The sequence below is a fragment of the Rhyacophila brunnea genome, unplaced genomic scaffold, assembly GCF_057557595.1.
Source record: "Rhyacophila brunnea isolate RB1 unplaced genomic scaffold, BYU_Rbru_1.0 scaffold_4, whole genome shotgun sequence".
Classification (NCBI taxonomy): Eukaryota; Metazoa; Arthropoda; class Insecta; order Trichoptera; family Rhyacophilidae; genus Rhyacophila; species Rhyacophila brunnea.
In genome coordinates this window covers 17168689-17190891 of record NW_028233068.1, presented here as the reverse complement: position 1 = coordinate 17190891, position 22203 = coordinate 17168689, and the positions used below count along the sequence as shown (strand labels likewise).

General features: G+C 35.4%; 1 protein-coding gene across 1 annotated transcript; it reads right to left on the bottom strand.

Moving 5' to 3' along the window:
* Nucleotides 1-352: 352 nt before the first annotated feature.
* LOC147067009 (serine protease 1-like) lies at nt 353-22145 on the bottom strand. Its single transcript, XM_085954815.1, has 8 exons — nt 22017-22145; nt 20089-20262; nt 14840-14991; nt 12808-12923; nt 9439-9591; nt 7167-7293; nt 1259-1390; nt 353-649 (listed from the first exon to the last, which is right to left on the bottom strand). Exons 1-8 carry the CDS (start codon nt 22087-22089, stop codon nt 482-484), a joined length of 1095 nt encoding a protein of 364 aa, XP_085810941.1. The 5' UTR covers nt 22090-22145; the 3' UTR covers nt 353-481.
* Between the last annotated feature and the right edge of the window lie 58 nt (nt 22146-22203).

Sequence of the window (22203 nt, the reverse complement as noted above, 5' to 3'; positions counted from 1 at the left end):
AAAAACATAAATTATTAATGTAATTTTGGTTATAAACTTTTTTATATAAGTATATTTTTACTTGTTGTGGACTGCGGAATTCTGGGAAGACCTTAGGTGTGCCGTGGGTGAGAAAGGGTTGCGGAACACTGAACTAGAGAGTGGTAATGCAGAGAGTGGCATATAAAATAATGTCCTGCCAGCAAGTAGCTAATAAAAAACTTTAAAAATTAGAGTTGCAAGGCGCCTATTGGTTTTTCCTCAAACCTTCGCGTGACAAACGCACGTTTAAATTTATTTATAAAAACTAACCTGTCATGTTTAGGTAAAACAGTTATCCCGGATAATGAATGGGTTTACAATTCTTACTTAATATGTATTATCATGGCGGTGAATAGAGGTTATGATCGAGATATTATCATTCTCATGTCAAGAATTCTCGAACTATATTGTTGTTTTGTTTTGGTTAAATTCTACATTTATAATATTATAATTTAGGTGTCTATGGCCAAGCAACACTTTCAATCCAAGGGACGTAGGCGGCAACCCTCGAAAAAATGTCTGGAATACCTGCAAATCTGCAACCTCTACCTGCAGTGAAAACTCCGACGAGTGTGTATGTGCAGTAGACATTCTTGTTATATATTTGAATTGGACTACCGCCGTCACCCTAGAAGTTAAAATTCAGTCATACAATGTCATCATTACAGAATACAGACTACTATTTAATTACGTAAACCCCAGGGCTATCAACTAAGAACATAAATAAACAATCATAAACTTGCTTCTGCATTTTTTAAATAAAGTATGTTGAACAGTTATTTTGAGTGCCTATAATATAATATTTACTGTATTAGTTAATCAATCACACAACCACAATTATTATATCCCGTTTACACGTGCATGGATTTACCAGTAAGAAAATGTATGGGTAAACATGTAGTATCCTGCAGTTGGCAAGATTGCATGCATCAAAAAAGTTTGGAAGCTTCTGAATTTTCATGCTTTTTTCGATCTGTGCCTGCGCAGTAGAACGATAGTGCCGAACCTGCCGGCAAAAAACGAACTACGAACGAATTTTCAGGTTGACTGATTTTCACTACCTGTCAAATAGTACCATAAAACGACAACATCGCGTATCGATCACTCTTAAAGTATGAATTGGAGAGACAGTCAGCACTTTTACGTGTAAACAGTTATTGTCACGATAGTTTAAAATACGCACTAAAACCGCCAGTAAATCCATGCACGTGTACAGGCGCTATTACTTTATTATTACCTGACAAGTGGCTTTCATTTCCGTTCTGCTTCCATAACAGATTTGTGTTTTGTTGTCAACTCCTTGTGGCATTCGTCCTGTGGGTGTATAAGCAGCAGAGCATTCAGCGTGGGAGAATTCTTCCAATACCACCTGATCAAAAAGACATTATTACGGTGAGTGCAGTAGGTAATTTTTTTTATGGGGACTGACAGGGCTCTAACCTGGGTGCCCGGCGTGGTAGGTCGATCAGTTAAGTGAAATAAACTTTCTCTAAAATTAAAAAGTCGCACGCGGCGCAATTTCACTTGAGCAGTATTAACATTTTAAAATATTTAATTCGATGTGATACTATGGTTGATATAATTAAATGACAATAATTCACGTGTAGATTTTTTTTAGTGTTTCCTGACTAATTAAATTGACTATTTGTTTTATCCGATATGGCGAAGGATCGTACATTATACTTGATTTCCACAAAAGAGGGTCGCGATCAGTGCTTCATGACACCGATACAGAGTGCCGACAACATTTATTTAAAAATCTCTAAATAATACACGGAATATCCTTAATTTTACCTCGCGGAACCCTGGGGTTCGGCGGAATACCATCTGCGGAAAACTACTGTAAAAAATAACACTGCTCTTAACCTTAGCGATATGTAGGTGGGCCCTGCAAACATCCTGACCTAGGGGCCCGCTTTAGGTTGCGAGGGGCATGACCCGCACTGAAGTAATGGACAGAATGAATGCCAGCCTCATCAGTGCGCCTTGTAATGTATGTATTGTATGCATTATGATAATCAGTAATCACTACATACCACTGCATGTTTATAAGAAGGTCATCATACAATCATTGATTGTATAAATGAAACTTGTTTTGCGCTTGCTTTTTTGTTTTGATGTCCTGGCAACTAAACACCAGAGCACAGAAGTGTGAACTTACAACTATCAAATAAATAATTAACTGCTATTAATTAATTTAATCCCTAGACCTTTGTAAACTTTTTGTTTTACATATATTTAGATTCCATAAAAGAAAACTTCCTTCAACTTCTTTGTTATAATATTATATTGTATCACCTTCTCTTTATCAACAACCATAAAGAATAAAATTATCTCTGTGAAATAAAAGCGGAAATAAATCTAAAACTATTACTTTTTAAGAAAGACAAAAGAAAATTCAGTTTTGGACAACTTTAACTTCAGTATTATACCTAGCACAACCGTACGGTAACATATTACGTGAATTTCTATGTCACAGTTTAAAAGTTACTAATTCAGCGGCGTTATTCGACTCGTCTCTTTCCTCTTTACTAATATTATTAATATATTATCTTCTTATACTTTTTCGTAAATTTTCAGTCATCTTTCTTCCTTTCGCTAGCTACGTCCCATGGTGATAAGAAGACCTTCGTGGCTCCGTATATGGGTGGTTTATTCGAAAGGCAGCAAATCCAGGAAGGAATGGATCGTTTCATAAAACACATCCAAATTATATCATAAATGTTTTTTCGATTAATAAATTCACATTACTGGTCGATCATCACTCTTCTTTTTCAAATAAAAACGTGTAGTCAACTAAGAGCGCAAAGCCGAACGATACTTAGGCGCTTAAGTCTCTAAGAACGCGCCTATCTTTAAGAGGCCATTATCGCCATCTTAGGCTGCAGACACACGGCATTGCAGTCGACCTAGTCTTATTTGATTCCAATTATTGCATCCTATTAGAATCACCAAGTAGATTTGTTTTATCCCTTGTGACTGCGCCCTTAGATTGCGGCGCCTACGGTATTCAAACATAATAATTCGTCATATTATAGCAGATAGTAAATCTATGGAAAAGGGCAATAGCCCAGAACGAAACCATTTAAAATACAGCCAAGACAGGTTTAACTAAGTCGAGTTAAATTAGCAACTCTGGGTGGTGTTTATTGTCAAGTTAATCCAGATGGTTCTGTATCCCGCTTTAACTGTTTAGAGCTAAGACTATAGATACATCTAGACGCCACCCATTGCATTGCTAAATGAAGCTGCGTGCCGTGCGTTTGGTTTGTGGGCGAGCGAACGCATTCGTATACAAATGTTCGAGACCATAGACCATTTCGCTAGTGCTCGCCCAAAGTGCTCGCACTAGACGCTCAGAATTAAAATGTATTTTTCTATTTTTTTCGTTATATAGTACCTATATTTAAGCGGTCAAAATGCAACCATTGGGTAAAAATATCCATAATTTAAGTTATTTTAAAGAAACACGGTTACTTGATATTATAATATACAAATAAATTATCACAAACATGTATCAACTTACCTATGAAACGTAATACCATCTTCTTGCTTATCAGTACGGCTACCACATTTACAGAACCATATTTTCTACTTAATTAACTAAAATATTTATCACTGACTTTATGTTTAACACAAAAAATAGCAATTTTAGCAACACGGTTATCGACGCTTAGTTAAGCAATAAGGTAAGATTTGGCGGCTACACCGTAGCAAACCATCTCCCACATCTGTAAACCTGTTATCTTACTCTAGCGCGTGTCGCAGAGATTATAAGGGTGCCGAATATTTTCTCACTCGCACTTATGCATCGTTTTTGTTCAGGCCTTGGTTTAGAGACATTTCCAAATTGTTAAAAATATCGTCTTGTTTATTAAGTTTTCAATTTTTCCTCGTACAGATTTTTGACTAATTTTGAAAGTTTTCAATTTTATACAATAGATATTTTTCACTAATTCATGGTTTTATTATTTTTTTATATTTATTTAAAAAAAAAAACAAAAAAAAAACATCGATTTTTATAAAAATATAAATGTGTACCTACTGTTACCAAATATCATAATGCCTAAATCCCCCATCAACAATCCTCCAATCGACAGAGTTGAGAATATAATGATAATATTATTGTAACTGTAAATGAGTCAAGGCTAAACGATGGTCGATGATGCACAGCGAAACAAACAAATAGTACGTTACCGTTATCTGTTTCTAGGCAAACGAAGGATCGAGGGTAGGTACGGTCAGTCGGCTACCTACCCTTCAGCCCTTAGGTCGCCTCCAAATACGATTCGCTACCTTTTTCGTGCCACTGCGCGCCTTTACAAATGTTATTAACAATTAATTGTTTATTGTCTAGCGAAATATACTTAATGTCCCTGAATCGATGTTTTTAATAAGTGGAAAAGTGTAAATCAACACCCTCCGTAAACCCATACTTATCAAGTGTCGCTCAGTGCGTGAGGCCAACGAAGTCAATGCGACTTCAGAAACCACGGCCCTGAAAAAACCCACAACGAGATTTTTCAAATTTTAATAAATTTGATGGCGCCCGCAAAGTTAACCGAACTATAATCTGTGTTGATGTGAAAAAAATAATACGAATTAACAATGTGTTGTTTCTCGCCCGTCTTCGATATAGAATTTGACGGTAGGGCATTCAGTGACGTCCGAGTATTTATCGAACAGTGCGAACAATATTTTACATCCGCCAAAACCCACGACTACCACAGGTCAAGGTTAGCTGCATCTGGTCTCCGAAACCATGCTCTAACCTGGTGGGAAGCTCTTCCATCCCGACCGTCTTCATGGGAGATTTTCCGATGGGAACTCGTACGAGAATTTCGCTCACAGCAGCGGATCGACCGATTGGAATACGAGCTTAAATCGATCCGGCAGAGACCATCTCAAGAAGCATTCCCATTCCTAATCGAGAAAAGAGACGTAGCTCTCGTGATTATGCAGCAAATTGAGCCGGAAGAATTATCAAAACGCTTCTATAACCTGTTATGTGAACGAGATAGAACGCGGGTCGACCGAAAACCATGGAAGACACTGCAAGAACTCATTGAAGTGGCACGTAATCTAGAACAATGGATTCCAGACGAAGACTCCGACCAGGAAGCTAACAAATATCCTTCACAATTACTACCAACAAAATACGACTTTTATCCAACCTACCGAAATTATAAAAAGGGACACCACTGGCAGTCCAGGTACGAATCCCCAAACGCCAAGTGCTGCAGAACTAATAAAAATACCACTACGGGTAAAGTGAACCAGTGCTGCGGAATTCAACGCTACACAATAACCGGTGAACGAAATTATTGTAGAAGATGGAGCCGAAATAATATATCGTGTTGTAATCAGGACCGGTTCATGGAAACAAATCAATACGCTATACCTTCTGGCCGCCATTCTGTAGACGCTGATAACTGGAGACGCCGTCCTTATGAACTTTACGACGAACCGAAATCACCGCTCCCCAAAGAACCCGTCGACATACGACGAACCTCCGACAACGGAAAGATACCCGCTCGCGAGCTGGCACATACCACAGCAAACGTCGAGATGATGAAGGTACCCCCAAGCACCAGAACAAAAATAAATACAACCGACTTGTACCCGACTTCGTACACCAGGCCAATGCAAGCTTCACAAGCAAATCATTACAATCTTCACCACAAATATGAAACCAGAGCCAAGGGGCACAAGATTGCGCAAACCGCCGAAGACGAACCAGCGTCTCCTACAAAAAACCGAAACACCCGATTCTTCTACCGCCAGAACGACTCTATACAGTACCGCCGACCCAACTCCGCAGACGAAAAAGATACCCCAAAAATCCAGGGCGACGAACATCAGCCGTGGAATCCAGTCCAGCAGCAGGCAGAATCTGTCGAGATATCTACACCTTCATTAGCTAACAGCTCCAACCGCAGTGCTACCGGCACCGGCCGAGGTAACTCATCGCACGACGAAACTTGGCAGCCTCGGCACTCCCATGGCTGAAGCAGCCAATCACGCTGAGAACTATCAGTGACCCAAATCAGTTATAACAGTTAGATCCCATGAATAGTCAATAAGTTTGTTTGTGTGTGTTTTTACCCCCAACTCTGTCTGATTCTTGATGGTGGATTAAAGGCAAAAGGAAATGGGGGGGCTTGTTACCAAATATCATAATGCCTAAATCCCCCATCAACAATCCTCCAATCGACAGAGTTGAGAATATAATGATAATATTATTGTAACTGTAAATGAGTCAAGGCTAAACGATGGTCGATGATGCACAGCGAAACAAACAAAAAGTACGTTACCGTTATCTGTTTCTAGGCAAACGAAGGATCGAGGGTAGGTACGGCCAGTCGGCTACCTACCCTTCAGCCCTTACGTCGCCTCCAAATACGATTCGCTACCTTTTTCGTGCCACAGCGCGCCTTTACAAATGTTATTAATAATTAATTGTTTATTTTCTAGCGAAATATACTTAATGTCCCTGAATCGATGTTTTTAATAAGTGGAAAAGTGTAAATCAACACCCTCCGTAAACCCATACTTATCACTACCTATAACTTGAAATCCTTTTTATTTATGTCTAATCGAGCTTAAATATTGGGACCATACTTAAATAAGATTTCATATAAGTAAAAAGGATTTCAAGTTATACACATTTATATTTTTATAAAAATCGATGTTTTTTAAATAAATATAAAACATATTAAAACTATGAATTAGTCAAAAATTTGTAAGTGCGAGGAAAAATTGAAAACTTAATAAACTAAATTTTAATAATAAATATGACCATAAAACGTAACTCTGTACATAAATATGCCAGAAACTCGCATTTTTTTTAATTGTAAGTATATCTTTGACTAAAAATATAAAATATTTTCCTTTTTATTTTTTTCAGATACATATTATTTATTAATTAATACAGTTGAAATTGTAAATTATCAAAAAAATGTCTCAAATTGCAAGCTTCGTATTTTTCCGCTAGGTGCCTCTGGTAGGTAGAAGCCTACCCCCTTAAGACGCCAAGCCAGCTGCAAGGCGTAGCGGGTTAACAGGCATTCACCAAATACTTATTCTAGTAAAAATATCATCATAAAAATATATAGGTAATGAACAACCATAACACTTAAAAGTACCTTTTGGAGAACATTATTCTGCATTCCCCTTGTAGTAACTCCCCATCCAGTGACAAGTGCTTTATGGAAATTAGCGGGTGGCCCTACATGTAGACATGCAGGAATGACAGCTGGTCCAAATGTTGCACTGCGAAATAAATAAATAAATTCTATGTTTGATATGTGAACAACTTATTTTTTTATGCTGTTGATACTAACTATAGTACGAAAACATCTTCTTGGCTACGTGTTGATACTGTGAACTAACATGCTCCGTCCATTTTTAACCGCATCTCCATTATAAACTAACAAGCTCCTCTTAGTAAACAACAGCGCCTGGACGCGTAGCCAAGAAGATGTTTTCGTACATTACGTTATATCGTGCAAATACATAGTATGTACGTAATGAAGAGTGGAGAATGATTGGAATAGCTGATAACTATTAAATTTAAAATAATAAAATGTATGTCTTGTCTAGTATAAGATATCATTATTTTACCGACTGCGGCCCGTGAAAAATTAGAAAAAGGATAAGTTGTCAGTTTCTTCAAATAAGTTGTGCACCACTGTTTTAGAATGTAAGTAACTACATTATAACATGCATATTTTTCGATAGGTATGTCATCATCACAATACTTTATTATCCCATGTGAAATGAATGCTTTTAACCAAATAAAAACGTTTTTAGAATAAGATCGTGGAAAGTTTTATGGGTAGGAAAATATCGATTGTTTGCAGACAGACTCTCCGAGGTTATGTCGTTATTATAAAGTCGATTAAACTCGACTCGTCTGATAATAATTCTATTTTCCCTGTTTTTGCACGTAGGTAATAGTACCTAATAAAAAAACATTTTTATTTCCTCATTACGGTAATTGGTGAAATAGGTAGTAAATTGAGCATGTTTCAAATAAATGCCTACCATTTTCGCTCCTAAGCCAATCATATATGAGCACATATAGAATGGAACAATGTAATGGGCTTCACTGAAAAATAAAACTTATTAACATTTTTTTACTATTTAAAATGACGAAAAATAAAACTATCCTTACAAAAGTTACAAATTATTGATATTAGAATGAAAGTCCGTCTCAAAATAAAAGCAATCTTAAATGCCAACCGTCAACCAACAATCGAACGTGTGAGCCATTATAAATATTTAGGTACATGGGTCAATGAGAAATGGGACCAGTCTCAGGAAATAAAAACTAGGATTGAGATCGCAAGGAGCGCCTTTCTAAAAATGAGACGCCTCCTTAGCAATCGAGATCCTAACCTAGGTCTGAGACTGCGTATGGTACGTTGTTATGTGCTCTCAATTCTTTTCTATGGTATGAAAGTATGGACGCTAAACCAAGAGATGTCACGGAGACTTGAAGCTTTCGAGATGTGGCTGTATAGACGCATCCTCAAAATTCCTTGGACTGACCGGGTGACAAATGTTGAAGTTCTCAATCGAATGGGGAAGGACAGAAAAGTTCTACGTACTATCAAAACCAGGAAACTACAATACCTCGGCCACATTATGAGAGCACAAAAATACAGCATTCCCCAACTCGTCATTCAAGGAAAGATCAGTGGGAAGCGTAGCAGAGGACGGCGCCGGATTTCGTGGCTTAAGAACCTCCGTGGTTGGTACGAGTGCAGCTCCACCGAACTGTTCCGGGTAGCAGACGACAAATATAAGATCGCCTTGATGGTGGCCGACCTCCGCTAGGGGATGGCACAATAAGAAGAAATGCCAACCACAAAAACTAATCAGGCACCTTCAAATTATTATTAATTAGATTTATTTCATAATTGAATCAAATTAAAATCCATCACTATGTGACTAGGACGCCAAGCTGGATTATTTTATTATTAGTGTAGTAGGTACTAAGACGTATTACTGACATCAGATTAGATACAATATTTTATATTCTATGTTTTAAATATTGCCTTCAAAAAATCATTGTATGTTTAATGTCCTCTTGAGATACTTGAGTTTTTTTTTTTGTGGAAGTAGGTACGTACTAAAAAGTGGAATACTAATATTAAAGAGTGCAGTATCTTTTGGCATATGAAAATGAACGTCTGTAAAATTATGGAGATGAATAGTATTGCGACTTAAAGATTCGATAACTTTTTAAATTGAAATTTCTTTTAAAATATGTGCGATTCAATCAGAAAATCTTGCAATTTTTTATAAATCTAAGTGAAAGTATCAGACAATCTACAAAAATGGCGTTTACTCAAGAAATGCATGCGTTAAAACTTTAGGCTTAAATAATATTATGCACGTATTGTAACTTACTCTCTGTTAAGCTTCAATAAAGCGATATCATTGTACAACTGTGGACTTAATCGATCTGGATGTTTCACAATTTGCGAGATACCGAAAAGCATTCTGTCGTCGAGTGGAGCTGTTATTTCTGGAGATCCAAGACGCACAAATTTGACATCAGCTCTGAAATGGAGATAAACATGGCAGCATTATATACATTTGCCCTGTCGTTGTAATTTACGTAAGTGATAATAATATGTATGCGTTTATGTGGGAGGGAAACATTAAAACCACGGATTTGGGGAAATTAAATATTCAGTATATTTCGCTTTTCACACGAGATACATTAAAGATATGAATTGATTGAAGTATCAATTAATTATTATCAGGGTTTTTTTGTAATGTAACGCGGTGGAACGGCATTCCGGCACCTTTTTTCATGGTATTTTAACGTTTCAAACCAATTAGACGAAACAATGTTCGCACTTACGTAGTACAAGTCAGGGCTCGAAATGGACCGGAGCGCACCGGAGCGCCGTTCCTGTTCGTGAAATTGGTAAAATTATCGCTCCGTCTCGTGGAAAAAATAATTTCACCGAATGAGCTAGATAAGCCAAATAACAGAAAATCTAATACACTTATTTTTATAAAAAAACACATAAAATTTGATAAATATGTGAATATCTTCAGAAAACTGTCGACCGCTCCGGTTCGTAAAGTTTTCCATTTCGAGCGCTGGTACAAGTTAAATTTCCTGAATCATCTCATATAAAAAGACATATCTGAAAAACTATCGCGCTTGATATATGCATTGAATTCTATTACCATTTATTCAAGTGAATGTGAACGCGAATTTTTGCATATGAATCTGATTATTACCCCAATAAGAGCTTCGTTGAAGACCAAAACAGTTTCGGGACTTTTGTTCATCAAACTCGTCGGACCACTTTTGCACCTTTCGATCGTTCAAAATACGTCGATCGGTGGTTACTCAGTGGAAGACATTCGGCCATACTCTAACACGAAGAAAATGGAATCGAGACGATTTGCCAGATGAAAATTGGACTGAACTTTGGAAATCACCATGGCCCCCACAAAGGGGGGGCTGACAGGGCTCTAGCCTGGGGAATTGACCAGATAAGTGACATAAACGCACATCATAAATTTGCTCTAATCGCAAAAAAACCGCCTGCAGCGCTAATTTCCTTCAGGCGTATAAACAGCTTGGGAAACATGTTTTATATTAAATTCCAGTTGAATTACCATAACATTATTTTTTACACCACTTAGAGTATATAGTTTGTTTGTTCGATAAGACTTATGTCTAGGGAATCCAATCCCGAACCAAATTTTCGATCCCGGGATTTCGGGATTACAATTTGACGATCCCGGGATTGGCATTTTTTTGATAGTTAAAATAAAAAATTTATATTTACAAAAAACGTTGATAAAATCGGTAAAAAATAATCTAGCCCAATTCCAAAGCATGAAGTGTTAGTTTTTTTCTGTTGTTGTTACGATTGCGTAAGACAGCGAAAAATGGTTATTTATTATCCGGTGATCCCCCCCTGTGACCAATGGGTCTCCAGAATAAAATTTTCTGGTAGAAATGTTTACAAATCTAAACGATTTTCATTTATAAAATTTCGTAGAATCAAAATTGTGTTTAGTATTAGATTGCTGTTTCTAAAGACTTAATGAATGGGTTAGCGAGATTAAAAATAGTAAAATAAATCATGGTTTATGGCCTTTCCGCTTCATAAATCTAATTAATCAGCCAAATATGAAACTGTCGTAAAACGTATGAGATCATGGCAGAATCACTTTGTTAAAAATGTGAAGCATTGTTTTTTCCAATCATTCTCATTTTTATTATTTTATGTCAAAAAATAAAATGAAATGGCAACACATAGGTAATAAATCGTATATATGGTATATGTATAAGGTATATGTTATTAAATGTATTTTTTCTGTTATATTTTCGTTTTTATTTTGTTTTCCATAAAAATTGATAAAAAAAATTAATCCCGAAAGTTTCGGGATTATGTTTACCAATCCGGGGATTCATAGGTATCGAAAATAGTTCGGGATCCCGGGATTGGAATCCCTACTTATGTCTATCTACACCATGAATAATATCGTATTAGAAATTATTAAAAACAGTCAATTCCGAATACATTAATTTGAAATCAAAATATGATGTGCTGATGTTGATGATGTGAAAAAATCATTGAAGACATTTTTTTGATGTGTTAGTTCAAAAGACCGCAAGAGAAAAAACGTAATGAAATGTGGAATAAAATTGATTGATTGTGATATAAAATTGAATGTGTGACACTTTCAAAATAATGGTTCTTGGTCCTGAAAGGCAACTAAATCAGCGCCCGAAATGGATCGTAACTTACCAGAGCGCAGCTCCGGTTCGTGAAATTCTCACGACTACCGCTCCGTCTCATGTAATAATATAAAAATGGCGCTACCGTTCAGAAATTATTATAAAATCATTTCATTAATTTATATTTTTAAATAAAGATTAATAAGACTTGACATGTCGTACACACTTATTTCTACAAACAATAATATGATTTTGTGTTGTTTTGTTATAAGGTACGTATACTTTAGGCGTTTTAACATAATATAAATTCTGATTAATGAATTTTAATTCCATAGGATTTGGGTTAAGTATTCCAGAATTCGACTTCTGACATCTTAAATGTCTGTGGAGTGTGGATATTATGTGATATTATCTACTATTTTAACTAATTAAACGATCGTTAATAATACATTGTGTATAAGTATAAAGCAGCAACATCCCGAGGGGGTAGACAAACCATTCAGTGTTATGCGGCAGATAAAGGAAGGGAAAATAATACAATATCGAGCGCTTATCTAAATCGTACTATCCGCATGGTGTATATGGCGGAGTCGGATGCCGGCATGACCTGGAAAGATGCACTAAAACGTCAATTACATTGAGCTTCTTTACGAGCTGTTTGTTGGCGAATTTATAATCTGCCTGCAAAGTCGCCCAGTGTAATCATCGAAATGTTAGCTTGTTCGATGATTACACTGGGCGACTTTACAGGCAGATTAAAAATTCGCCAACAAACAGCTCGTAAAGAAGCTCAATGTAATTGAAGCATAAAACTGAAGAGCGATAACGATTGTTGGAGGCACTATCTGGTGCACATATTCTCTAACTCAGAAGCGTACATGAACTAACTGTATCACTTACCTTTCAGCAGTCAAATAATTTAACAGCTTTGGACTCTTCTTCCAATGTATTTTGTAATTAAGTTATCCATAATTTAAAAAGAAACGATCGCATTTGATATAATATAATATGTGTATTGATAATATTATTTAAATCAAATTGTTATTTATTTATTTATTTATTACCCGGCGGCTCGATAGTAAGCGCAGTGCGCTGCAGTTATCACCCATCGTTGGTTTATAAGCGTGCCACTACATAGCCAGTCCGCTTTATCAGCTGTATCTCCGTATCCCAATAGCGCCTGTATAAGAAAAGATTGGTAATATTAATTAAGTACTAAAGCTTTTGATTAACCAGTCATCGTCAACCCAATCTCAATGGCTAAGTTAGACCGGCCACACGATACATTTGATTGATCGAGCTCCGACGAAGGGAACTATACGGAAAATCAATTGTGGACAACGACGCACCGAGGGTGGCACCAGCCCAACCCCCCCCCCCCCCCCCAAATAAAAAATGTTAAATATTTTTACCTAACAACAACCTGAATTATCATATTGGACGTGATCAGACCACGGGAATGTGCTTTTTCAAGTAATTATATTATTGATGAAAGTTTGTAACAGCTGATTTTTGCAATATGTGGTCAGGCAAAAGTTTGTAAGTCGACAATTATGAATAATATTTTTAGGTTCAATAATTGTTGAACCTTTAACGAATATCTGTACGGTATTATATGAAATTCAGTATCAAAATATAACATTCTGATTCAAAAAATATTCTGCTAAAAGTTTGTAACTATATTCACAAAGAGTGTTTGTGTAATAAATGCCATATGGATAAATTAAATCATTATAACATGGGTGATCTAACTTTTACTCAAATAAATACACTGACAGCGGGACCATAGCGATATGACATTTGATGATTTTCATACTTGATTCCAATAGGAAGGCACAGTAAATTATCAAAATATGTAACATCTTGTAAGTATGCCAAAGATTGGTAAGTATGGCCGTTTCTTAATAAATAACATCTTGTCTATAACTCTTAGTTAGATAATGTGGACTATTTAGCATACTGAAATTAGAATATAAGTAATCCAATTTATCAAAAAAACCTAAATTCAATTAGGTTTATGCTAAGGTTGATTTTATCGAATATGTTAAACTTTAATATGGCCATAACTCCATAATATGGTTTTGAGACTTACAAACTTGGCAGTAACTTTTTTCATCGTGAGATTCATTTTATGTAATAGACTTTTGCCACACCCTGAACCATGTCGCCCCGCTATTTCGCTCTCCCCGATACTCCCGCTTGGCGGGGTACTGTACCACGTCTTCAGTGGCTTTTTTTTCCCTAAAATGCCTTTATGGATACCTCGCATTCACTATCGACATTTCTTTAAGGACTTTGGCACGTAAACTACTCCACTTGATGCTAGTCAAATGAAAATTGTGCCGGCTGAGAAAGATGCTTTATTGAGAACCATTGATTATCTGCATCAGGCATTTCTAATTTGTATTCGGCCAGAGCCTATGAAACCACCTTGCAAAAACCCTGGAAAATTCTTTGTATTGCAAGCCGGTGGTGATTATGATGAATATTTTGTCGTATCCATTGAGAAATGAGAACTGCGATTTATTGCCGAGTTTTTCCCGTGGTAAAAGAAATGTTGTATAGGACTGATATTCTGAGCATATACTTATCCTAACTTATATGACTGCAATCACTGGATCTGAAAGGCATGAATCATTATTACATGCCACCGTTTATTATTTTAATTCTTTTTATGCCTTCGGTGGCTTGGAGGCCTACATAGAGACTCGCGAGTGATGGAGTCAGCGCTCGAAATGGAAATTTTTACGAACAAGAGCGCTTGATAATTTTACGAAAATATTAACACTGTTACTTACCTAATTCTATATATATATGTATTTTAAAAAAAAACGATTGTGTTAGACCTTTGCTCCGGTGCGTTCCGGTCCATTTCGAGCCCTGGATGGAGTGATGTAAGTAATCAACAAGCGGTATGAACGTGTCTGAGTCGGCCATGGTCCATCCCGGACTGGCCCACTCATTCTACGATGTCTATCCAAAGAACTATTATCAAGTTTTCTCCCTTACTTTAATTATTAACAATATGCAATATAATACCTACTCGTATTATTTACCGTCTACAAGAAATCTATTTGAATATAGTAAACGACTTACCATATGTGGAAATTCATTTATTCCAACAGCCACATTTCCCGTCAAAAGACTTTGAGCCTGTTGAGAGCACAGATTCTCTCGCATTCTAGGAGTTCCAAGTAAGAGGCTGTTGTTCTTACATCCGATGGTTATGTTGACTAGGTCAACGCAATCTAAAACATAGTAATACTATTACTTATCTTACGATCAATAATTGTTGTATTAGTTTCGCAGAGAGCAGAATATGTGAATCATCTATTGATAAAATTATCGACTAGGTATAATATATATACTGGTTTCATCATAGAGCATGGGTAGCCAACCCGCGGCCCGCGGAGCATATGCACACATTTTTTTTCTTTTAGTGTACATAAAACCACCAAAAGAACATACCATCGTGCGTAGTTCGTATCGTATCCCATATCTGATGAAAGTATCTCAGTACATTGATTCAACTATCGTGACAATTTCTTATATGGTATATTCGTGTTATCGCAACGTTAAGGGCGGACGTGCTCAGCGTGGGTCAAAATTGAGCTTTCTTTCTATTTTCAACGCATGATCCTGGATATACCTTAAGCGTTGTAGATAATATATATATATGTATGCATATAATTTTGAAGCCTTATTATCCTTTATATTTATTTTAAACATTTGATGACTGCATAAAGTATTTTTATTACATAAAATAGTATTCTTTTAAACCTCTCGCTCTAATGTTTTAGAATATAGTCATATTTCAGTACATAAATGTGCAGTGGTGTTACGATTTTTTACATTTATTAATTTTTAAACGCATTTATAAAACCATCAGTATAATTTATATTATATATAGTGAAATATTTATGATAAAAAATATATTGATAATCTCTGTGATCCCAAATTTGACAAGAATTAGGCATTTTATTATTCAAAAAATGGACAAGATTAACACATTTGAAGATAATTCTAAAGATACTTATTAAAAGCTATGTCTTTGATCATTCAAGTGTGATAAACATCTTACGAATAATGATTGCTTTATAATAATTATTGACCTAAGAATAAGGTAGTGTTTTTTTGAAATACGCCATTTCTTTTGGCATTCCCCAGTGGTTAAGCTACAACATACGGCCGTAGCCATAAATTGACAAACTATAATTGAAGTAGGGAGTATAATGATGTTAACGCGCGTGTTTGAACATGTACCGTTTTAAAAAAACTGTTAGGTACGAGTATATTGTGTGCGTTATCGCCATGTATCTTGTGAGATTTTGCGATCGACTTTTAAATACACATTTATAAGAATACAAGTTACTATAACAATGGTGTCAAGTAGTAAAGACGTTGTACCAAAGAAGAGAAGAGTCACAGAAGAAGTGAAAAGTTTTCACGACAGATGGACTATAAACTATTTTTTCGTGGAATTTAAACAAAGCCAATATGCTTGAGATGCAATAATTCTGTTTCTGTCTTGAAAGAGTATAACATTAAACGGCATTACGAGACTAAACATGCAAATAAGTTTGATAAGTACGAGGGGCAATTTCGGCAAGACCGAGTAAATGAATTAAAAAGAAAACTTTCTGCACAACATCGGATATTTACTAGAGCGGCTAAAGAGTCAACATGCTATGTAAAAGCTAGTTATGCAGTAGCCATGATACTAGCAAAAAAATCGAAGCCATATTCAGATGGTAAAATGGTTAAGGAATATTTGGAGAGTGTCGTTGAAATTCTGTGCCCAGAAAAGAAAACGGATTTCTCAAAAATAAGCCTGTCACGTCAAACTATTACTAGGCGTGTGGACGACAATGGAAAATATTATATTGAAGATAATTTGAAAAATCGAGCATCCAAGCTTATATTTTATGCTCTAGCATTGAATGAAAGCACAGACCTAACAGATACCGCCCAAGTGACGATTTTTATCAGGGGCGTTGATGTCCATTTTAACGAAATAGAAGAATTAGCGGCACTGTATTCACTTAAGGACACTACTTGCTCACGAGATTTGTTAGGAGCTGTTACATCGACATTGAATCGCTTTTCGTTACAACTCAACAACATATCGGGCGTAACAACACATGGTGCTCCAGTAATGGTTGGGAAACACGAAGGTTTAGTAAAATTGATTGAAAATGAGGCCTGCAAAGTTGGTAATACTTCGATGCTAAATTTTCATTGCATTATTCATCAGGAGACTTTATTTTCCAAGTCCCTTAAAATGGATCATGTCATGAAGGTGGTCACCAAAACAGTGAACTTTATTAAGTCGAAGGGGTTGAATCACCGTCAGTTCCAAGAGTTTCTCAAGTCTTTGGATTCAGAGTATAATGACGTTACATTTTATGCAGAAGTAAGATGGCTGACCCGTGCCAAAATGTTGAAAAGAGTGTTTGATTTGAAGCAAGAAATACAATCATTCTTCGCAAGCAAGTCAAAAAGTATCCCAGAATTTGAAGACAAGGAGTGGGTTAGCGAATTTGCATGTCTGGTCGATATAGTTAGCCACCTAAATGTTGTTAATACTCGTCTACAAGGGAAAGATCAACTTATTAATAACATGTATGATCTTATTTCCGCATTCCAAATGAAACTTGGGCTTTGGGAACAACAGTTAAGGACAAAAATCTTCACTCACTTTCCTACATTGTTATTGCAGCCAGACGTCACACAAATGGCGGCGGATAAATACGCTTCGTTGATATCCGACTTGAACCTGGGATTTGAAAACCGATTTCAAGATTTTAAAAAGCATCGTGTGCTTTTTGCTGCATTTGCAACACCATTCTCAATAGACGTTAATTTATTGCCAGGAATTTTACAAATGGAACATTGTGAAATGTGTTGTGATGCACAGTTAAAGGAGAAATTCAATCAGGTTGGTTTGGAAGAGTTTTACAAAACATATTTGGACAAGGAGAAATATCCTGCATTTTACAAACATGCTCTATCGATGATTTCGCTATTTGGAAACACTTACACTTGTGAACAGCTTTTTAGTCGAATGAAGCATATTAAATCTCAAATGAGAACACGAATCACTGATGAGCATTTGGAAAACGCGTGTAGCAATAACATCGATGCACTTAGTTCTGACAAACAAAATCAGACGTCTCACTAAAATTTATTATATTTTGTTTATTTGTTATTATTATTATTTGTATTGCCTAACTCTAATCTAATAAATATGTTTGATTCTCATTTTTGTTATATCTTCTTAAAAAAACAATATATTTCTTGTTTGCTTTAAATAATAAAAGAAATTTTGTTGTACGGCCTGGTAGGAAATCTCATTTCTAAAATCTGGCCCGGCTGCTGAAAAGGTTGGCCACCCATGCCATAGAGGTATTAAATAAAGGTTTCACCTAAGAATTTTGGTTGTCTGCAGGTAGAAAGTACTTATTAATAGAAATGTTTTTTGTTACTACAAGCTTTTAAACACAAACATTTTTTTAATATTAGATAGGTACCTACTACAGAAGTAAAATAATCCAATTAAAAATTCGGCAGATGATGAATTAATGTTACTTTAAATCAGAGCGTTGGAGCGGAGCTCGAAGCAGGAGTACGGAGCAATCGGGTTTTACCCGGAGCCGGAGCACCGAAAATTTGTAGTGCTCCATTGCTCCGGATGTTTTTTTTATTATTAAATTTTCGTCTTAAAATCCAATGAAAATATTATATTTGACACTTTGCAACACTGGAATTATTTTAAACACAGCCGAGTGATAAATAACCTCACTTTTTTGACAGAAGAGGCAGATAATGAAAGACGATTTGCTGTCAGTTTGTTTAATATAATTAATAACGAAAAGGACTAATAATAACCTTGTTTCAAAACTACTTTTTGAAATTTAAATTTAACATTTGTATACATATTATAATAACTATTAAACCCGGAGCGGAGCAGACCCTGGAGCGCAGTTGGAGCAAGTATTAGGTCCCGGAGCGGAGCAACTCAAAAAATTGTCCGCTCCAACCAACCGTCTGCTTTAAATTCATTTTGAACACCAATTAATTATTATAAAATAGTTTTAACGGTAGACTCAATCTGTGACCATATGGTTTACTAATAATACATACCATCTAGTTAAATTGTTTATTATTATTATATGTACCTACTTAATTAAAATTAAGGGAATTTTAATATAGAAAACTTCGAAATAGGACTGGACTACTGAGTCTTTGCACCAAACTTTAAAAATTATTAATTATGGACCTGCCCAAGGTGTAGTATTTTAGACGGCAGGCTTGCAACGGCGGCACCGGTGCTTGCAAAATTTGCGAGCGCGCACCACCCAACTAGACCGCTTTATGAATTGTGTACTTACTTTATCTTCTTCTCACCATTTTAGTTGGGTGTTACTCTTAACCATTACAATTAATGTTATATTTTATCCCATTTAACGAGAATAATATATATTTCTACATTAAGTAACCATGGCTCCCACAAGGGGGGCTGACAATACTGTAGCCTGGGGGGGCGGCGTGGCATATTGGCCATTGTATGTTTTATAAACAAATAAAACATTACATTAGCAGGTATTTTGACAATACGGCATTATCTACAAAATTACTAAGTTTACACGACATCAAGGAAAATTACGTAAAGTAATCATTTTAATTAATATGCACCTAACATTGTGACGATACTTGACTACTTTTAATCTGTTTTAAACAAAATAAAGCACAATATGTTGTACATACTTATTCAGTTATTCGACATAATTAAATAATAGTTATGCTCGGTTTTTTCCGCTTCAGAAGGACATCGTTAATAGTACAGAATATACGTCATTAATACAGATATGTATATGAACAAAATTAACAAATAACATTGTTTATTGAAGATACAATAATTAAATATAATTCTAAGAAATTTCCAATTCGATGCAAAGTGCTGTCAACTCAAACATACAAGCACTCATTTTTAAAATACAATAAATTCCCGGATCATCGTTTGGGCAACATGCCTATAAAGTCTTATTACATTATTGTCTGCAATGCTCAATGAACAACGCGTATTTTTTTCACTAGGTGTTTTCTTTAGAGATGACCGTAGGTGTATAGTATACGGTCATCTCTTTCCGATAAAAAAGCTCACGGCGAACTGTGCTACGGTGAAATGTAATACGTAAAGCTTACATGTAACCGGTGTATCCATCAATTCTACAGATAAGTTTGGGACACCATAATTCATCAGCTATCGAGAATCAAAAAATGCTTAATAGTTTAACTTATCAATTAATTTTATTATTGAATGAATGATTTCAAAAGAGTCTTACAATCCCATGATTTTTGACCAGTCTTTTCGGCATTGTTAAGAGCATTTGCTGGTAGTGGTGGACATCCGTCTTCCGACAGTGATGCTCCAGGGGACTTAGGAGTGGTTGTGGTAGTTGCAGTGATTGGGGGAGACGGGGGATCTCCGTCGTTGCAACATGCAATTGGAACAGTATCTATAACAAATAAATATAAAAATCTCGATATCAAATATCAATGTCTTAAAAAATAACGGTTAAAAAATAACCGAAAGATCCAAGAATGAAAAAAGAGATATTTTCTTAATAATGAGGATTTCTCGAATTCTTGAAATGACAAATGTTCATGATTTCAAGAATTATCTAATCTCGAGAAATTAATAAAAGTTGAGAAATCACAAGCTCTATGACATGTGGTCGGCACAAACGGCTCCATTAATTATTATATTATGATCATTGGAGAACGCGCACACGATAACTACTTGTGGGTAGGCACCTATAAAATAATTAATAACCTCATACATTATTTATATACTTAATTAAATCACGGAGTATTTGAGTATGGAAAAATAATATGCGACTTCTCAGACAAACACGGTTAAAGCAACATTCTTTCTTCAATGACACAAATCAATACTCAATCCTCTTATAATGTTAGCTACGAGTACCTACATAATAATTGCTTATAATATATAAACTGTATAGATAGTGGTATAAACGACAACCAACATTTATTAATAGTTCTGTATGTAATGTAAAATATGGAAGCGGGGGTCGCATATAGATACCTGTGTAGATCAGTCTAGAAGTGGTGTGGTAAAAGGTATTGTGGGGACAGTAAAGAAAACATGTTTTTAAAATTAAATAATTTATTATTGCTTTAAGTCTAAGAGTTTATTTAGCCAACTAAGCTAAATCTTAGTCTCCACTGATTAAGCATCTAATGCAGGGATCAGAAAACTTTTGACACTGAAAAGTATGAGTAGCACAAAGATTTATATTTTATATGGTTTTGAGATTTTAGCTTTATTTCCCACTTTTTGATATCCCAACGGTGTTGAAATTGACGATGGATAAGCCTTTTTGCAAAGCCGACTATATTCAGGCTATGGCACTGAATAACGAATCACGATGGTAGTGCTAGTTATTGATTATATTCGAATGCAATTTTCACAATAAAGTAAGATTTTTGATTGCATATTTCGTTCAAATTACTATCAATTATTTCAATATGTAACAATTATCATTTTCTACAAACGTTTTACCAATTAATTCTTGCATTAAAACTATGAGCAATAAATTTAAATAAAATAAAAAAACAAAAGTGTACAGTTTCGTGCCACGGCCTGACTATGGTGAGCCTTAGCCTTTTGCTACAATGATAACGGTAATCTTTTTTCATATTATATGCATGCGTCGTTTATAAATAAATAAAACAATAAACAAATAAAATCTCAATTTCCATTTAAGTAAGTAAGTAGTACTTACTACTTACTAAGTAGGTACATAACTTAAATTAAAAAGAAAAAAATGATTTTCTATGTCATCTACCTAGTAATAAAAATTAAATAAAGATGTGTATAATTGAACACCGCAGTTTAATTGGTACATTTAATATTTATTAAGAATAATTTTGAACATTATGAAAATTAACTGCATCACAATGGAAAAAAATTCAATAGCCATATTATTATGGTTTCACGGGTCAACGTGTTCGAAAAATTAAGCCTTTTTTCTTTTGACCACTTCGACCACGGTCCAGGAGGATGCGTTGTGAATCTCTCTTTGCAGTAGGTACCTACCTACCTATCAATTACCTACCACTGTTATCATAAATACGATGCATAGATACATTCATATCATCTCTTCCGTATTTTTATAAAGCTAAACCATTTTCCAATGGAAACTATAATAGTCATAGACAAACAATAATAATAAAAAAAATTGTTTACCTTCTCCTTGCGCAATGTTTGACGATATCAGCAGCACGACAAAACATAACAATATTTCTTTTATTTTCACCATTTTCGATGCATGCAGTCGATAAACAGATTTTATAAAATGTCTGAAACTGAAATCATCCAACCGATCCCGCTGCCTAGAAACTAATGGCGAGGTTTTATAGGTAATATTATAATA